Below are 18,759 nucleotides of genomic sequence, written 5' to 3' on the forward strand. Positions count from 1 at the left end.
ATGCCATTTGTCCTGCGACTGGGGAATTATCAGAAACACAGGCTGCTCAGATGAGTGCAGGGATTGCTTCCATTGATGTGACCAATCTGGCTGTGAGGGTTGCTATGGCAGCTCGCGGATGGAGTGACTCAGAACAAATGGGGTGTGTTTTCCTTCTCATGGTGCTGGTATGGTGAAGGGGGCACTAATTGAGTGCACAGAAAGGGGGATTTCCCAAACAATGGGAGAATTGTGTGCTAGTCCATTTAGAGAAAGAGTAGAAATTCTCGGAGATCTGTACAGTAACGTTTTTTGTTGTTGTTACATTAACCCCTCCTCCGCTTCCTGTCAGTCAAAAAGGGCTGTTTTTTTTCTCGAGCGTTCTCGGTTTGCAGTGGGATGCCTTCATAGATAAAAGAGCTGTAGGGAGACAGGAGTAGCCCATGAATCAGTGATACCAGCTCGCTCACTAATCAGTAAAATGGCATTGTGTGTGTGTGTGTGTGTGTGTGTGTGTGTGCGCGGTATTGTGCTTGGTAACTGCATTGTATGAGTTGTGGTGGACCCTGCCTTGCAACAAATTCAAACTGACAGCAGGAACTGGATGCAAAGCGACCACCGCTCTGGTCCCCTTCCCCCATAGCTGAACCCTGTATCAGGGGTCATTATATAACTCGCCCCTCTCTCTCTCTCTCTCTCTCTCTTCTGTTTGTGACACACTGGGGTTCTCTGGAGTGTCAGGGGGTTGGAAGTTAGGCTTTTGTCTTGGTTTTTTTTTTTTTTTTTTACCACCAATAAGTGTCTCAGCCTCTGCCATTTCTGCCATTTTACTCCATCCCAGCTCAGTTTACTGTAGTCAGTGGCACGACATGCTGAACACGTGCTGCACACAGCGGCAGAGCAAAGGCTTGATATGAATTAAAGGAGGGATTTATTCACCAAGTGAAGCTCGTTTATTCATATGAATGTATGAACAGCTGGAATAAGATGGCAGCTTTGTCCTATTCCCCCAAGAAAAGTGTTGACACTACTTCTCTCTCTCTCTCTCTCTCTCTCTCTCTCTCTCTCTCTCTCTCTCTCTCTCTCTCTCTCTCTCTCTCTCTTCCTCAATTTAATCCAATTTCACTCAAACAACTTTATTGTCATGAAAGTTTCAAGAACAATGTTCTAAACTTGATGTACTAGAATATAAGATTGTTTATTTTCTAGCCTAAGTATAGATGACTTGGTACAGTAGCCACATTGAAATCCTCCTACCCCCCTCTCTCTTTATCAATTAAATTCAACTTTATTCTAAGAGTTTCTTTAGCAGGAACGTTTTCAGACACATTTTTTGCTATAGTGTTAAAGTACAATTTGACAGATATGCACAAAAAGCGAAATGGAAAACAAAACATGATAATTATAAAATGGTAACGCTCTTCTCTCTCTCTCTCTCTCTCTCTCTCTCTCTCTCTCTCTCTCTCTCTCTCTCTCTCTCTCTCGCTCAGACACACATACACACCATTCTTTCGGCAGTGCTGGATTGCCATAGCAACAAGGATTGGCTAATGCTCCAAATATCTATGCTGAACCAGTCAGTTACAAATAGCATCCTCACGGGCCTCATATTCTGATCACTGGCATTTACTTAACATAAAGGTGTGTATGTGTCATCGTCTGTGCGCGTGCGTGTGTATGTGTGTGCCTTCTCAGAGCATAGATATCGTAACATAGGCCTACTGGATTGTTATTATTATCGTGACACAACGTGCACGCGCTATTGTGTACCTGTAATGACTCTGAATAAAACATGATAATGAAGAGCGAGACAGGAATGCTACTTCAAGAAGAAATACAGGTCCACTATTAATGTGCATCTCATACATGTTTTCGTGCTGAAAGAGGGGCTAATTTGTCGTTTTGATTGCGTTTCCTGAAGAACCCCCTGCCAGTAGATCTTAGATGAAAAATGGAGACCCCAGTCTGCTCCCCTATTCGTGTATCTATTATATTATAATTGATGATAAGAGAGATTTGGTGTGCTCTATTTATAATTTGTGCGCGTAACGGTGCGTCTCCGTGCGTCTCTCGTAGTTAGCCAATGTACATCCATCTGCTCGCACTGCATCAGCTGCCACGGCGGCGGGGCTTGCGTGCACGTCACAGATTTTTCTCTTCTCTTTCTTTCCTCACCTTCCCCTTCTCGTTTTTTTGTTCCAGCAGAGCATCTCTCTCCTTCTGCTCTAACTCACTCTATCCCCTCTTGCTTTCTCTCCTTCTCTCTCTCTCTCTCTCTCTCTCTCTCTCTCTCTCTTTCTCTCTCTCTTTCTCTCTCTTCCTCCCTCTCTCTCTCTCTCTCTCGCTTTTTCTCTACACCGCCCACACCACTCATCGCCGCCTCGCCGGCTTCTTCTTCGCCTGCCTCTCTACATCGTCCGCTGCCCTCTTTTCTGCGGTTTTGAAAGGGATAATAAGAGAGCGCACATTTTGGGACCATAAAACCAACAACAACACAAAAAGAGACATCACCATGGCGAGCACCGAGGATAAAGCGGCCAACAAGGAGAACACGTCCAGCTGGAAAGACTCCTTCTACAACCCGAGGACCAAGGAGGTGCTGGGTCGCACGGCCAGTAGCTGGGGTAAGAATCCCCCTATTTATGCAGCATTCAATTAGAAGACGTGCTGTGACATTCACGCACCTAATGTGGCGTCTTTCGTTTACTCATAACGCACACATATGTGTACCTCTTGAATGTAAAACTTACTTATTTCTGTGTATGGACGGATAAGGCTATGACAGCCATATAGATATTGTTTTAACGGAGGAGCCATCATTGGCCTACTTGAAGGTGTAAAGGAGAAGCCTGTACCAAGAAGGAGATTAATGATGCTTGGAAAGGTGTGCTTCAGCCCATCTTTGCTGCATAGACAGAAATAACCAACCAGGTGATCATCAGTTAAACAGCAGACATTTATTTGTATCTATATTTATCTCCTGAATATAAATGATTATCAGGATTATAACAGTAGAGACTCCAATTGATAAACCCCCTATTACCTAATCATCTATGAGGACTGTGCTTCAGCATTCCTAAGCTGAATGCATGTCTCATCAGGCCATACATTGTTTTATGTAATGATTCCTTGGTCCTTTCCACGGTGCGGTAGTAACACAGCTCCCACCCTCCCTCCAGCAGCTGGCTCCTATAGGCTCGTGCGGTGCTGTCGGGCTGCCTGGGCCCCTGTGCTGCTGTGCAGTGGGATGCTCCATTGCAGTTGCATGGCCGCCCACATTAGCATGCCTGTCAAGGTCAAATGGGATTCCCCTCTCTCCTCTTTCTCTCTCTTTAACCCACTAGGCAGGTGCATTGTGGGATACTGTTGGAGAGGAATGAGAGAAAGGGGAAATGTACAGCAGGAAGCTGAGGGGTCCATCCTTTTTTTTTCTTCCCCCCTCCTGTCAACTTAGAGGGCATCCATGCTGTGCAGGCTGGATGGCTGTGAACCATTTTGAGTCAGATGTTTCCACAACACAGCTCTGTTTTCTCTCCCAGCCTCTAAATGATATAGATTATGTTGTAAAACCTTGGAGCACTGTAGCGCATCCCTAAACCAGGTGTGATTTGAGTGAAATTGGGTTCAAATGTGTTAGCACGTTAGCATCCCCCCCAACCAAAATGGTTTCTCTTAAAGGGATTTTGCATTCAAATATCAGTTTTCTTCAGAGATAACAAGGAAGCATTTATAGAAAAAGCTTGTGTGAATTATATATGACCTGTTTGTACATCTCTTTTCTTCATTATGTCTCCCTTCTCCTTCATTTCTTCTAACTTTGTTCAGCCCTTATCCTGCTATTCTACCTGGTTTTCTACTGTTTCCTGGCCGGTATGTTCACCCTGACCATGTGGGTGATGCTGCTCACACTGGATGACAATGTGCCAAGGTACCGAGACCGCGTTCCCAGTCCAGGTTAGTATCTCTCCACACTCTCCAAACAGTGGGAGGAAAACAGGGGCTTTTTAGTTGCAGTAACTTCTCTTTTAAGCATTCATTATTCATACTAGCACAGATGAGCTGCTGTCACAATAATGTGCAACATTACAGCTGCTTTTTGCATCGATCTATTTTGAAAGTCTCTTCCTGGGTGATATCAGCTGAGAGGCCCAGAATGTTTTTAGTCCGGCTGTAATTTGAGACAAATTCCAATGCTGGATGTGCATTAGTTTCTCTTGTTGTGATTGTTTGCTACTCAATGTTTACATGGTTTTATGTGTTTCTGGCAGGGTTGGTGATACGGCCACACTCACTGGACATCGCTTTCAGCAAATCTGACCCTCTGAAGTATGCTCAGTACGTACAACACCTGGAGTCCTTCCTGCAGAGTAAGTGCACCCCTCCCTGCTACAAAGATAAATGAATATTAAAACACTTTCCTGGACCTTTTTTCAATGACTCATGCCTTTAATCTGAAAACAAACTCGCTTTTTCTCAGGCTACAATGACACTGAGCAGGAGAAGAACCTTGACTGCCCTCGAGGACAGTATTTTGAGCAGGAAGAAACTGAGGAGATGACCAAGAAAGCTTGTCGCTTCAAGAGGGGCTTCTTAAGTCTCTGTTCCGGCCTCTCCGACACCAACTTTGGATATTCTGAGGGACAACCATGCATTCTGCTCAAAATGAACAGGGTAACAAACATCGACAGACCTACTTTTAGAATCAATAAAACGGCTTTAAAGATGTACAATTTCATTTATCTTTTCAACCCTTTCTTCCTTCCATGACAGCATCTAATTTGCACTCATTTAATCTCTTGCTGACAGTTCCCGAAATAAAACATTACGTTGGTAAAGTTTCAGCTTTGGTTTGTCACATGCAGCCGTCTCACTCTCTACTGTTTCCCTCACCTCACAGATTATTGGCCTGAAGCCCCGCGGAGACCCTTACATCAACTGCACAGTCAAAGTAAACACTCTGTGATATAATTCATGTGCGACATGCTTGTATGTGTAGTGTGTTTTCTTTTCATTTCTTTCATAAAAATAGCACTGGTGATCATAACTGTCTCAATATTTTCTTTTTTTGTTGATTTCATTTCTTCCTTCTTTTCCTTTTTTTGTGTGTCTGATTTCTTTCTGCATGCTGTCACTGATGGCTTTAGGGTAAGATAATGTGTAAATTACAAAGATAATAAGGCCAGTAGAAGTGTTAATACTTTTTATATTACGTAACAGATCATTATGCAGATGCCTTTATCCATCATAGTGTCATATTGGAGTTTTTTTTTTTAATCCAACAAGCGTATTTTTCAGTAACAAATGTCCTTAAGCACATTTAAAGTAGAACACTTAATGTTTTTCACTTCATTAAATCACTTCGCTGACAAACTTAGGGTCATTCATTTTCTGTTTTTGCATCCTGTCTCATGTAATTTTGGAATTTGCTGTTAACTTAACAAATAAAATGAACATCCATTGATCACATTTACACTGACTAACATATTTTCCTTTTTGCAGAGAGAGAACCCAATTCTAATGCAGTATTTTCCTAGTGAGGGGCGTATTGACAAGATGTATTTCCCGTACTACGGCAAGAGAATCCATGTGAGTATCTTTCCTTCGCTCAGATCACGTTCACTAACATCCTCACATGGATATTATTGACAAATGTCTGTTATCTTCATGTAGGAGAATTACGTGCAGCCCCTGGTGGCAGTGAAGCTGCTGCTTACCAAGGAGGACTACAACAAGGAGCTGGCGGTGGAGTGCAGGGTAGAGGGCTCTGACCTCCGCAACAACGATGAAAGGGACAAGTTCCTGGGGCGCATCACCTTCAGGATCAAGGTTGACGAGTAAAAGAGAACTTAGACGGTAAAAGGGAGAAACCCAATGCAGAGGCTGCCAACGTTTGCTAAGGATTTGTGTTTAAAAATTCCAATAAAAGGGAAGGAATTGTCAAATATGTCACAAAGGTGGCATTTTTTGGGGGGATGGGCCCAACAGTTTGATAGAGATGAGTCGAGAGCCAGTTAGATACAGATGCTGAATGTTGCTTTGATGACATTTCTGACCTTTCTTTCCTTCATGATTCCTTGATGACCTCCGCAAACATCCCCAGAACATCAAACAGGCTCTGCTCCTCCATCTATCTATCCGTCCATCCTTTCATTCTCCCGGTTGCACTCCTCATTCCTCAATCTTTGTTTTCAGCATAGGTGTGATTAGATAACTTATAGCCATCGCAACTAAGCCATTTGGAGCTGTTGTGTAATTGCAGATATGTCTTTTTTATGGTTTTTAGATCTTCCTGCTGTCAGGAAGTGAGTGTTGTTTTTCATCTCTTGAAAGAACGACTGTATTATCACCATTGCTGAGAGGATTTTTATCTTGCTGTATAGTACAAGTAAGAAGGTAGAACATTTCCAGCACACATCTTCTGAGTAGTCACATTATCACAAAGATTTCATAGGAACGTACCTTGATAATCAATTATAGTCACTCTATCCTTGTATATGAAATGCCAACTACAAAGTCCCTTTCTACATATAAATACATTGTGATCCTTATCATATTTAGGGAATTATAGATAGATCTTTGTGTTGTGGCCTGCGTAGCCACAACAACAGTCTTGTGCCGTCTGTCCGTCTGTCTGCATGTCCGTATGTCCGTCTGTCTGCCCGTCTTCCTGTTCTTACTCACCTCCACTGCAATAGCCAACATGCGGGTGAGCTGTCCAGGACTAGATACATTGTCTCGCTCCACTTTGCAGGGTGCTGCGAATCTATGGTGGCTGAGGAGACACACACACGCACAAACACACGCACAAACAAACAAACAAACACACACACACACACACACACACACACACACACACACACAAACATACACACACAGAAGATACAGTGTATAAATTACTCTTAAACTGAGAGATACTGAGAAGCGTTGCTAGAAGAAAAAGTTTACTGTAACTATGTACTGTATATCTTAAACGTGATCTGTATATCTATCTGGGTCTCAAAGATTGTTTGTTAGTTTTCTCTCTTCTTCAGCCTGTTGATCTGATTGTCTACCAACCTATTACTCTTTAATGTATATATATACACTATCTACCATATTAACTTTATTCACACTGTATTTTTGTCACAAAACACAATGTCTGTGCACTGTAAAGAAATAATTTAAGCAAAGATTTACAGGAAATTATCTTATTCAAAGCTATGTTTACACAGTCTTAAAAGGAACCCGCATTTGAAAGAACAACTTGTAACATCTCTTCAGGGTGCCTTAAGACCTGATGAAATAAATTGTGAAATAAAAGTGATTTTGAAGAAAAAAAAGAAAAGATTTTCCAGTGTCTGTTTTATAATTATTATTTAACTGAGTGTATTGTGGAAGATGTTCTCAGTCCTTCTATTATGTTATTAACCCTTTTGTAAAAATGCCTAAATGTGTTAGTGATTTAAAATTGAAGGCCAGTTCCAATACAGCTGCAAAATAATCATTTAGTGTCAAAAGTTAGAGTATGGTTATTCAGGATGTTTTATTATGTGATAAGCCATCACATGTATTAATACAAACATTGTAATGGTCGGATGGAGTTATTTTGAGGTTATCTGAGAGAGGAGTTAAAAGGAGACCGCACACTTGCTCCCCTTTCCTGCATTTTATTGTAAGCACATCCCGTGAGTAACGTTTCGAGCACAGCTCTTCTTCAGAGGTTATCTGAGAGGTAAGATATAAATGAGGTGAGAATGAAAACACAAAACAAGTTTTACTGAACATTTATTCATAATTATTTTTATTTGATTTCTCTAATCTGGCCTACTGTGTAAAATGCATACCTTAACATCTGTTTCTGTGATGTTTAAATGGAAGTCACTCCAATAGATCCCCCGAAATGTATCAAAGGGACTGAACAACATTGCTTTTTGTGAGGGGTCATGAGCTTGAGAGCAGCAGAGGAAAATCTTCTTTTAATCTTGAAAATGCTCTCTCTGTTTGAATTTGTGTGTTCGATGTGAAAAATGTTTTCTTGAATGTAATCAGAGTAGAAAACATTTATAGATTTCCATAATATGATGTAAAGAAATATAGAAGTACTACATAGCATCTCCTTGCCACCTAATGATAATAACTATATTTAATGAAGTTCAGCGTTCAAGAGGAACAACAGCTAATTGTACCAAGTTCAAAAAACTATCCTATAATGCTCTGAGGCTAAAACACCAGAAACGCTGGGAGAGAAGTTCATTTGGTTAACAAAATGCAACAATTGTTTTGGAATAAATACATATCTGTTGATTGAAATTATAAATTAGACATTAAATGTGTTCTCTTACCTGACAGTAGAGAGAGTCTTTGTCATCTTGGGATTGTGTCATGGTTAAATCTCAGTCTCATCCTTGCCATATTTCAGCACAAATCTGCAGCCACATGAGGGAGCCAGAAACAAGACAGAGTGAGCTGGTATTAACAGTGTATTTCAGACACAATGCCTCCATCAGGCCTGAGGAGGTCAGTGTGGCATTTACCATTCCCAATGTCTTCATTTTGAGGTTTTTTCTAACCAGACAAATCGATGTTAACAACTCCACATGATTAAATGTGCAAACATTTTACATAACATCAGTCAGTAGCTGCTGGGAAACAAGCTTAGAGGGTAAATAGATCCTTATTCTATTTCTAATCGTTTAAAACCACCCGTTTAAGTCTAAAGCGAAGCTCTTGGCTCCCCCTAGGACCAAGCTAAAAGATCATTTGGATTTGTGTCAAGTGTTGTGTGGTGCATCAGGTATGTCGGCAAGTCTGGTTCTAGCTATACGCAATTATTTTGATGGTAACACTTTACAACAAGTTACACACATTTTTCATAGTTACTGGGGTACAAATGAGGAACTAACTTCCAACTAACAAAGAGCATCTAATGATTACTCACGAGAGAATGAAATAAGGTACTGAATCAGTACTGAACCATTACTTACCTCAACAAACTAAACTGATTCATGATAGCCTGCTTATTACATTACAAAGTCTCTCTTCCCTCCCCTCTTCATCAGTTACCATTTTACCCTTGATGAAACTGTATTTACCCATAATCCATCATAACTTCATGCTTCCATCAATCCAAAGTGCATGCAACATTTGTGACGATTCTATAACAAGAAAATGAACTGAAGGACTTTATTGTACATTTAAACACTTTTAATAACAACATGTAAAAAGTGATGTTTCTCTAATAAATAAAAAATGCATTTCAAAACACAAACATTATAAGGCCCATGTGATTAAAGAGATGTTTTACCTATTTTACTATAGGGTACAATAAATAAGTAATGATTAACTACTGATTACGTAATGATTCAGTTACTGCTCGTTGTGATGACCCACTTTGTTTTATATTAAGTAATGAGTTACTCTTTTTAAGAGGCGTTACTCACTTTGTCCCCTTTAACTAATTGTTAAGTAGTAATTAGTTACTCATTTGTTCCACTGTAGTGATGTCAAATTTGTCTACTTTCTTATAAAGTGTTACAATGTTGATATTTGAGTTTTGTATATCCATTTTTGTGTGCATGAATTCACCCGTAATTATGCACAGAAGTTAAAATTTAAAAAAAAAAAAATCAGATCAGTGTGAAAAGTTGTTGGATCATACCTGTCTGCTCTAATGTCACCTCATATTCATGTACCAGCACCCGCATGCCCTGAGGCAACAGCCGCAGCTCTGTCTTTGACTGCTTGTCCCCAAGTCCCACTGTAGGTCACATAATCTCTCAGGGTTTAGCTGGAGACTGAATCCACCTTAGTGTCTTCTAAACTCTTACTGTCCTTGAGTTACAGGACCGTAAACAAGTGCCGTTGGGAGATGTACACACAAAAACGAACAGATATGTTCATCCTTAGGGTTTTTTCAAAATGTGAAGATATCATTCAAACTTAGATGAAGGAAACTTCATTCTAGGATAATTTTACACAGATAAAGCATCAGAGGAGTTTCCCTTCTCTGCAAGAAAAGGTAAAGGGCTCATTGCATTTGATTTTCTTGTTCTACACTTGAATTTCATTCATGCAGCATGGTTTCCAAAAGACAAGGTCAAAATGTGTTTTTCAGCTGAGCAATACTGCCACCTCTGGTGTTAAACTGTCACTTCGCTGTAACATTGAGATGCCTCAAAACCTGGAGGGGGATTTGAAGCTGATTTAAGCAAAGAAGGCGCAAGGATAATACTGGTTATCGCCTTATCAGCTAAGAGTTGAACATGCCAATTTACGGCAGGCTGGAGCACAGCCTGGCTGTAGTCAGCATCCTGGAAGGGATTAATGCAGCTGATATTTTTAGGTTTTACTCCAAAGTCCTCAGCAGCACTTTCTCTGTGGTTATATATAGTGAAACAACGTCCGTAACGTTGCACAATTCTCTGACGCTGGTGGTAGTTGAGCTCTTAAAGCCTCCAGAGCTCAACAAAGGTATTGAGACAAAGACATTAACTTCAATGTTCATTAAAAAAAGGACACTGTTTTCAAAAGACATGTTTTGATTTATTCAAATGATTCAACAGTCAAGGAAATTTCTGCTTTACAATTGTCAGTTCTAAAGTAGCTTTCCTTTCATGTAATATTTACAAGTACGGTCATTGGTATTTACAGTATATCGTATTAACATTTACTATAAAAACTCAACTCTGCCCAACATCTGGAAATTCAAAAACTTAAGCACATAATTACCCTGAGACAAGTTAAATAAAAATTATGAGGACTTTCTTTGAACTAACCCAAGTCTCTACACTTAACAACCACAGCAGTGTGGTTTTCTTTCATTTTTTTCTGGGATCAGGCCGAGTTACTCATATTCATCTCAAACTAAGAAAAGAGCCCTGATGTTTCACAGTGTTTCAAAGTTGTGAACAGGGCAACCTACGTGTTCCTGGTACAGGAATTTATTGCCCAACTCCTCTAAAATGTTTCTCCTTCATATGCAGCAAGTAACTGCTATTTCTGCAATCATCTCTCTCCCAGCTTCCCAGGGCTACACAGTTCTCACTAAGTTGAGCCTCATAGCACCAACAGTAGAGGGACTCAGTGAAAAGCTGTTCAGTATTCTTCATTTTATTTTTAAATAGATCAATAGATACTACATTTTGAATAACTTACATCTTTGCCTTCCTTTCTGTGCATAGATAGATTTCTTTATATACAATAAATACAATAGCAACAATTGCCTTTTCTAGCTTTTTGTAAAACTAAAATGTCAGGTGGAGAGAAAACCGCCTGGATGCACATGCAGTCATCAGGTTTAGGACCACAGCTTAAAATGTTTAATACTCGAATTATCTTTGAGCCTAAATAGCACTTTGTATTGCTGAAAGAGTGAAACCTGTGATGGCATCAATAAAAGAAACAAGATGGTGGGTTAGTGCTTTTTCTAGACAGTTTACATTGAGTATTTTCATCAAAAGGTAATCAGTATTTCTGGCACAAAGGCCTTTATCTTCCTAATCTAACACTCATCCAAAGATTGTTATATTTTCCCTAGCAGTAGTTTTTGGTCAACATGTTTGCAAGTCTAAATCATTACATACATGTATTTACAAGAGAAGTTGTAATGCAAAGAGATGATGTTTAAAAAACATTGTCACGTCCTTGAAAACAGCAGATCCCTAAACCATGAGCATCTTTAAAAGAGAGGGATAGTACATCTATCCCAACATAGATTCTCATGCTCACCTTTCTCTGTTCGTCTTATACATCAGTGATAATGTGCATCTGACCAAGAAAAGAAACAACTTATTGAGTGTTATAAATGGTAGATACAAACATATGGCCTCTCACAGCAATATACACGTGCCGGACTTCTTTTCGTCATCAGGATCTCCTCCGCCCTCTTTCCTGTTGGGATCATTGAGCTCATCAAACAGTCCAGTGTCAACCATCTCTTGCTGCCACTGAATGGCCACAGCACCTGTGCTAAACTCCTTGAAGAATTTGTCGTCCTTTGCGTCAAACTCGATGCCTTTGATCTCGGAGAACTCAGCGATGTCGCCGGTGTCCTTGGCGTAGACGACATTGGGCTTGGGCACCCAGGGAGGAGGGACCAGGCCTGCTTCCAGACGGGGGAAGTTGATGGATTTGAACCACTCGTGCTTCCTGGGATCTTCCATGTTGTTCCTAAAGATAAGGATAGTGTCAGTGTTTCAAAATTACAATGTCAGAAATAAAGACAGCACAGGTGGAAATTATGGTAAAGATTTGTTTTAGCTATGTGTCTCCCAAACTAACTCTTTAATAAAGGCAATCATTCCTCTTAATAGAAGTGGCTTTTACAGCTTAGAAGTGTAGAAAAAGCTTTTACTTCATGCCCAGACGCTCTTCAATTTTCTTCTTGAGGAACTGCTGGATGATGTCTTTGGTGGGAGCATCAAAGCACTTGTGCTCCCACTTTGGTTCCTCATTTTGAATACGACGCTGTACTTCCTCCTTCTCCACCTTCTCTTTCTTGCTTTCAGGGCCTTTGAAAGGTGTGTAGCCAGCAACCATCTCATAAATACTGCAGCCAAGGGCCCACCAGTCCACTGATGTCCTGTAGGGAGTTTTGGTAAGAAGCTCTGGGGCCATGTATGCTCCAGTACCAGCCTGGAGGAGAGAGATAAGTGGACAAAACAGAGTGAGTATGAGCTTTGTATACAAGGCATTGATGAAATGATTCTCTGCTTCATATGATTAGAAACTTCATGATATTTTTTCGATGTGTAGCAACTTCTCCAGATAAAAACATGGATTGTAAATCATTGGGAAATGAAAAGGCTTATGTCATAGAACAGTGAGTGGTTGATGTTAACAATTAGTTTCTGAAGACGTTCTCGTGGAAGGTAAAAAGCAACCTGAAGGTCAGTAGCCCAGGTTACAGATTTACTCCAGCCTTCATCATGTTCTCTAACCCTAACCCCTGTCTGTGTTACTTTCACCTTTCCCTCTCTTGCTCACTCTCACCCCTCTCCTTCCCTCGCAACCCTCTTTGACCAGCAGCTTAATCCTAATGCTAAGCTTACTACCTGTCAAGAGTCATGTATGTCTACACACTGACAGAGTTGTCCAGGCTCTTATATAAAGGCTGGCCATTTCTGGAAGCTAGTTTCACCATCAAAAGTACATAACATCCGGACTACACATGGCCATGCATCTAATTTATTATAAGTGCGCACACTCTGGAAGCTAGCTTTGAGCCAATGTCCTGGAGCAACATGTTTTTACATAATTTAGTCTTTTGCAGGAGGCTGCATCATTTTTAAGGCTATTTCTATAACTTTTAATTCATATTGAAATACATTAAATCAATTAATTGTTCTTTTTTGCAAGTCAAAAATTGATCTTTAAACACCTTTGGTACCTTAAGATCTAGCCTTCAGCTTCTTTGCCAAGACTATGACCCTGGCTCGACCCCTCAAGCTGATTATTGGAAAAATGTTTTAACAGCTCAAAATATGTCCTATTACTTGCTCCTTTGTCACCTCACATGCAAGTCTATCAACTTTCTGTTATGATTTTTACTTCTTCAGGTGGCATCTTAAAACTATATGTTGAGCATTGTGTGTATCTGTAAGTAAGCTGTTTAACCGTGCATGTACAGAACCTGTACAATCTAGTGAGCCAAAGAGGCCAAACTCTTTTATGTAGAATCACAAAGATTACAAAATTATCACCTAAATTAATCTGATCTTGGTTCAAACAAGGAACACATCTCATTTGTCAACACAGTTTAAGTCACCTTGTTTGCAAGCTAACATGTCTGAATATATTCATCATAGGTTTTTACCTGGATCTGTCAATCTAATCAGGGACAGACTTGTGTAATGCCACTAAGAGGATTAGGGGACCAAAGCCAGCCTTGCCTGTAGGAGGTTAGCCCAGTCATTTTGGCTGGCTGAGGGGCATCAGAGTACTGGATAATGAGCTTACTGGACTTTCATGGAACTGAGAGCTTACTCTTTGCTACTGCAAGTAAGTCTCAAAGAAACTGAAAAGGAAACCATTCTGGATGGATGTAATATCCTCTGAGTGATAAAAATAAGATTAAGACATTTGAATTATTCTATTAGTCCTGAATCTTTATTCTATATGTAATTCATGAGGTTAAGCTCACATTTTTGTGGGCACCTGGTACATTTAAAAACTTAGTGATTGATAAGACCTGCAATCATGTCCATAACTCCCTCTGTGCAGCCATTTGAAATAAAAAAAGACTGAACTTATAAATGACATGGCTGCTCAAGTTAAGAGGGGAAAAAAAGCAGCTAACAGGATTTGTAATGTGTTGTGGGAAGTAACGTCAGCACAGATAAGAAAACTAAGAAAAAATCTTTTATGTAGAGGTAAAAACTCAACAGCTATTACTACATCTTTGCAACCATGTTGCTGAAAGATGTTTTGTCATATATTTGACTGCTAATTTTTCTGTGGACTTCAGACATAGCCCCTTACAAAATGTAGGCCTATAAATGTTCACGCTATAATCTGTCACCAAAGGATCAATTTAGTTATATAATGGCTTCAGAGTCTCTCATTGCAAAGATCTTAAAGTAGTAATCCCTGTCCGGATTTAAAGTACAAACCCCACCAAGATTGACAGCTTGTCCAGAAGCCTGAACTCAGGTTCTCCTCTTTAGATAAGTGAACGCTGAGAGGGTGAAAGTGTACATCAGGTATCACACAGCGATTTGCTCTGTTTTGTATTACTTTTCTGCGTCACACTTTATGTCTAAGTATGTGGAGGAGCACCTGACTATCATCTTGATGTTTCAAAGATCAGAAACTCTGTAATGAATCAGTTGTGAATTCTTGCCTTCCCTCTGCTCTGTGCGATTGCATAAACTTTCAATAATTGATGAAGTGACATCTGTCATCATGATGTAAAATCATACTGTGATTACATTTTTTGTCATTGCTGTCATCTCACCATGATGCCCCCTAATGTATGAATAAATAGAATTATTTATGCTACGAGAGTGCACATCCTATTGTACTTCAAAAGTAGTGAAAAGGCATTTGCAATTTTAACCAGAATAACACTCACCATCTGGGTGACAGTCTTCTCTGGAACAATCTCTATGGCCAAACCCAAATCTGAAAGTCGGCATTGGCCTTGACTATCCAGCAGCACATTCTCTGGCTTCATATCACGGTATATGATATCCATTTCATGCAGATGCAGAATGCCAGTCGTGATCTGCGCTGTGTAGTGGATGACACGTTTCATTTCAATACCCTTGTCCACACCTTTTCCATCATAACCAATGTTGTAAATGTGATATTTGAGATCTCCTCCATTCATCAGGGTCATGACAAGGCACAGGTGGGTCTTGGTGTCATAAGCGTATCCCAAGTTGACCAGAAACAGGCTATTAACTTTTTCCAAGATCTTCTTCTCCAATAGGGCCATCTTCTCACCACCCTTCTTTTTCAGTCGTTTTTTACACAACTTCTTGCAAGCATACATCTGGCCTGTGTTCTTCACTTGGACAGCACATACCTGTGGAAAGACATGTGTGTTAAAAAGAAACTTGTTTCTAGTGCCAATGTTATTTCATTTTTCAGAACCCATTTCCCAAAGTCTCAATACATGAACTGCTGGATTCTAGCCAACATGCAGGCCTCCAGGCAGCAGATCAATGATTAAACATCATTGTCCAAATGACTGAAATCTTTTTTAGCTCCCCTTTTGTTTAAAAGTGAAGCTTAAACCCGAGTATGTTCCAGGCAAATTCTTTATTTAAAAAATACCAGCACAGTATTATTGCATAATATATGATCACATTAATGTAATCATCGAAGTAGGGCATTAACCATGTTTGCAATATTTAAATATTTTTAAAAAATATATATACCAGAGGAGATATTGTCCAACTCAATAACTGCCCTCATACATGATAGTGATATTATACAGTTGAGTCTACGGTCAGGTTTTTCCAGGGATTAAACTGCTGAGCAAGTTACGAGCAGTGAATGTTGGTCCAGTTTCTTTATTTCTTTATTTCATAAAGAAAATCATATTCCTGCATTTAATTTAACATGAAGGGCTCTGTTTTATTTAACTTAATTTAAATTAAAACATTATTATGAGTTTTTTGGTTCCCTGAAATGGAGTTGTAGCATGCTGCTAAAAGCTACAACACTCTTATGAGGTTCATCAAGGACTATGTGTGGGTCCTTGTTGCTTTTTATGCTCTTAACAAAACCAATGACAAGATCATTAATCTTAATACAGCAGCGATAATCATCAATATTACAATGTTAAAATTATCATTATAACAATGTATATTGCTCTTTTCTTATCCTGCAATTCATGTTATCATTGTTTGCAAAACACTGTCTTACAGGCACCTTCTATAACCATCTACTGTATTTTTGGACATGTTGTACAGTCATATTCAGGTGTGTACTGGAACACCGAGATTGATAAGGCAATGAACATTAAGAAGCAATTTTAAAAAATTACATAACTTTGCTTGAGATACCAAACAAAGACTACTTCTTAAAGATCGTTGCTTTGTAGATGTTTAATTTCAAGACAATAAGACATGATTTCCTTAACTTCAACTGGTACACCTATATGCCACATAACTTCATGGTGACCTTGAGACAAGTTAAATCCTCGTGATTATGTAAGGAATGACTCTTGTCCTAGAAAATCTTCTCTTACTTTTTGAAGTAAATTCATCCCTGTAGCTTTGAAAAATAGAATGAAACTGACACTGTAATTTTGTCCTGTAGCAACAATCACAAAAGCTGTGGAATACAATGCAAAAAAAGTATGAAGATAAGTCATATTTTAGAAATTGGAAACACTTCCATACCTTATTTAAGAGTTTTTCTATTTCAATAATATTAAGAGTTAAGTTGTCAAGCCTAACACACATTTCAACTGAAGTTAAAAATTGAAGATGGGTTTTCATGCTTACCTCTCCAAAGCCACCTTTCCCCAGAGTCCTAAACTCATAGAAGTATTTGTCACTGATGGGCTGTTTCTCGTATTCTTTCCATTGGAGGAATTTATCAAAGAAGGGACTGGCCTGGTAGTCTGTAAAGGGTTTGTCTTTGAGGTAACTTCTTACACCTTCCTGGACCTTGGTTTTCATCACCTCATCAAAGTTGGCATCTGTCACTGACTTGCATTTTTCAGCAGGCTCCCCGGTGAGAAAGGACAGGAAATTTTTGGAGTCAGCCTTGCAAAACTTGTTGATGATATTTTGGCGGGCCTTGTCTTTTGCTGCACCTTCAGCCAGATCCCAATCATAGAGCTCATCCAGGAAATCAACAGCCAGCTTGAAATCTTTGTTGTTTGCCAGGAAATCACGGAAAAACTTTTTGCCAATAGGCTGCCTTTCACAAAGTGATGTAAAGTCCTTGTCGATGGTAGCTCGTGCTGAAGCACATTGCTCAGGTTTTGGGAGAGACAAGCTTCGACGGCGCCTTTTCATCTCCTTGTCATCACCACCCTGGGCTTTTAGGTAGGCCGTATTGGCCACCAGGTTATCCAATCCCCCCATGTCACACATCTTGGCGGCTGTATGTTGTCTGTCCCCCCTAAGTGACTGGGTTCTTCAGTTGCCCTTTTACAACAGTGCAGTGTCTTTCAGAATGTATCAGTGTGAGTGCAATTCCCTCCAAAGCCAGCCAGTAAATGAGCTCCTTCACCCAGCCTACCTGGAATCCGAAGACACACTGACACACCCAGTAATTACTCATTTAGAATTAAATACCAGGGAGGGATTTTGGCTTAAGGATCTTTGTGTGGTCTATTCGAGGATGCTGTGCACGGAAAGGGAATCGTAAGCGGGCTCTGTCCTAAGAGGCTTTGTAACCCTCTATATTTGCTCTTGATGTTCAGTAGTCTCCAAGTGTGGTTCTATGGGTTCTGTTGACCATGCATTTAATGGTGAGACACAGCCAGACATATAGAAAGAAATGGGGAAAAACACTGAAAAATAGGATACACTTGCCAGAACTATATTGTAATTTTGAATCTTTTTTTATGAAAGTTGGAGAAATCTTTATCGACAATTCATTTCAGAGCATGTAGATGAAAAGAAGTTATATTTGGAGTTTTGAGCAGAAGGTTTGTAAAATATATTTGGTTGCTAACCATGACTGTGCAATAAAGCAGAATATCTTCACATCCTCGTCTACTTCTCTTTCCTCCTCCCAGTCTCAAAGTAGCAGGAACTTTAGAGAGCTTACTCCTAATCTGTCTGCTTCATTTTTGGCCTCGGCTTTTTCATAATTTACTCTCACCAGTGACCAACAAGGTAAAATATCAAATGTTCAAACTTTTCTTTTTCTTTTTCTTTTTTTGGTTACATGTATATGCCTTGTTAAAGCTATAACTACGGATTAAACAAGTAAATAATCAGTTGGATACAAAGAGACAGCCTGCATAAAATTTAGCTTACTTATATAGTACAATGTTGTCAGTGTTATCAAAATGTTTTCAAATAAAACATGTTAATTTGTGTTGTTTTCTAAAGGACATATGAAGAGCACTCCTAACTAAATCTGGGTAGGTGGAGGTATTTGTTTAATATGAAATTGATTTTGAAAAACAGTGCATTCATTTCAAGTTGAGCTATGTCTTTTTGAAACTAATTTACTATATTTAAGAAGATGGGTATTTCAGTGTCAGGAGTAAAACAGTGAAATAATCAGAGTAATGAGAAATATTTAGCTATTATTAAAATGAAAGAAAATGTAATCAAACGAATTGTAGGCGCTTGGCTTGTTTAGTCCATCTTGTGTTCACAGCTTTGT

At 39.5% G+C, this 18,759-nt stretch overlaps 2 protein-coding genes across 2 annotated transcripts; one reads left to right on the forward strand and one right to left on the reverse strand.

Moving 5' to 3' along the window:
* Positions 1-2,277: 2,277 nt before the first annotated feature.
* Positions 2,278-6,792, forward strand: atp1b3a (ATPase Na+/K+ transporting subunit beta 3a). The gene is made up of 7 exons (XM_079348520.1): positions 2,278-2,603; positions 3,805-3,933; positions 4,248-4,346; positions 4,457-4,650; positions 4,877-4,927; positions 5,479-5,565; positions 5,650-6,792. Exons 1-7 carry the CDS (start codon positions 2,492-2,494, stop codon positions 5,815-5,817), a joined length of 840 nt encoding a protein of 279 aa, XP_079204646.1. The 5' UTR covers positions 2,278-2,491; the 3' UTR covers positions 5,818-6,792.
* A 4,813-nt stretch (positions 6,793-11,605) lies between these two features.
* Positions 11,606-18,271, reverse strand: grk7a (G protein-coupled receptor kinase 7a). The gene is made up of 4 exons (XM_079348005.1): positions 16,914-18,271; positions 15,029-15,484; positions 12,311-12,591; positions 11,606-12,126 (listed from the first exon to the last, which is right to left on the reverse strand). Exons 1-4 carry the CDS (start codon positions 17,508-17,510, stop codon positions 11,787-11,789), a joined length of 1,674 nt encoding a protein of 557 aa, XP_079204131.1. The 5' UTR covers positions 17,511-18,271; the 3' UTR covers positions 11,606-11,786.
* Between the last annotated feature and the right edge of the window lie 488 nt (positions 18,272-18,759).

This window comes from Symphodus melops (assembly GCF_947650265.1).
Source record: "Symphodus melops genome assembly, chromosome: 7".
NCBI classification, from domain to species: Eukaryota; Metazoa; Chordata; class Actinopteri; order Labriformes; family Labridae; genus Symphodus; species Symphodus melops.

Excerpts from the sequence above, each read along its gene's own strand:
- atp1b3a (XM_079348520.1), top strand. The coding sequence starts at position 2,492 with ATGGCGAGCACCGAGGATAAAGCGGCCAACAAGGAGAACACGTCCAGC. Across the intron at positions 3,934-4,247 it reads AGACCGCGTTCCCAGTCCAG|GGTTGGTGATACGGCCACAC; the intron begins GTTAGTATCTCT and ends TGTTTCTGGCAG. Across the intron at positions 4,928-5,478 it reads ACATCAACTGCACAGTCAAA|AGAGAGAACCCAATTCTAAT; the intron begins GTAAACACTCTG and ends TCCTTTTTGCAG.
- grk7a (XM_079348005.1), bottom strand. The coding sequence starts at position 17,510 with ATGTGTGACATGGGGGGATTGGATAACCTGGTGGCCAATACGGCCTAC. Across the intron at positions 12,592-15,028 it reads AGAAGACTGTCACCCAGATG|GCTGGTACTGGAGCATACAT; the intron begins GTGAGTGTTATT and ends TCTCTCCTCCAG. Across the intron at positions 12,127-12,310 it reads GAAGAGCGTCTGGGCATGAA|GAACAACATGGAAGATCCCA; the intron begins GTAAAAGCTTTT and ends CCTTATCTTTAG.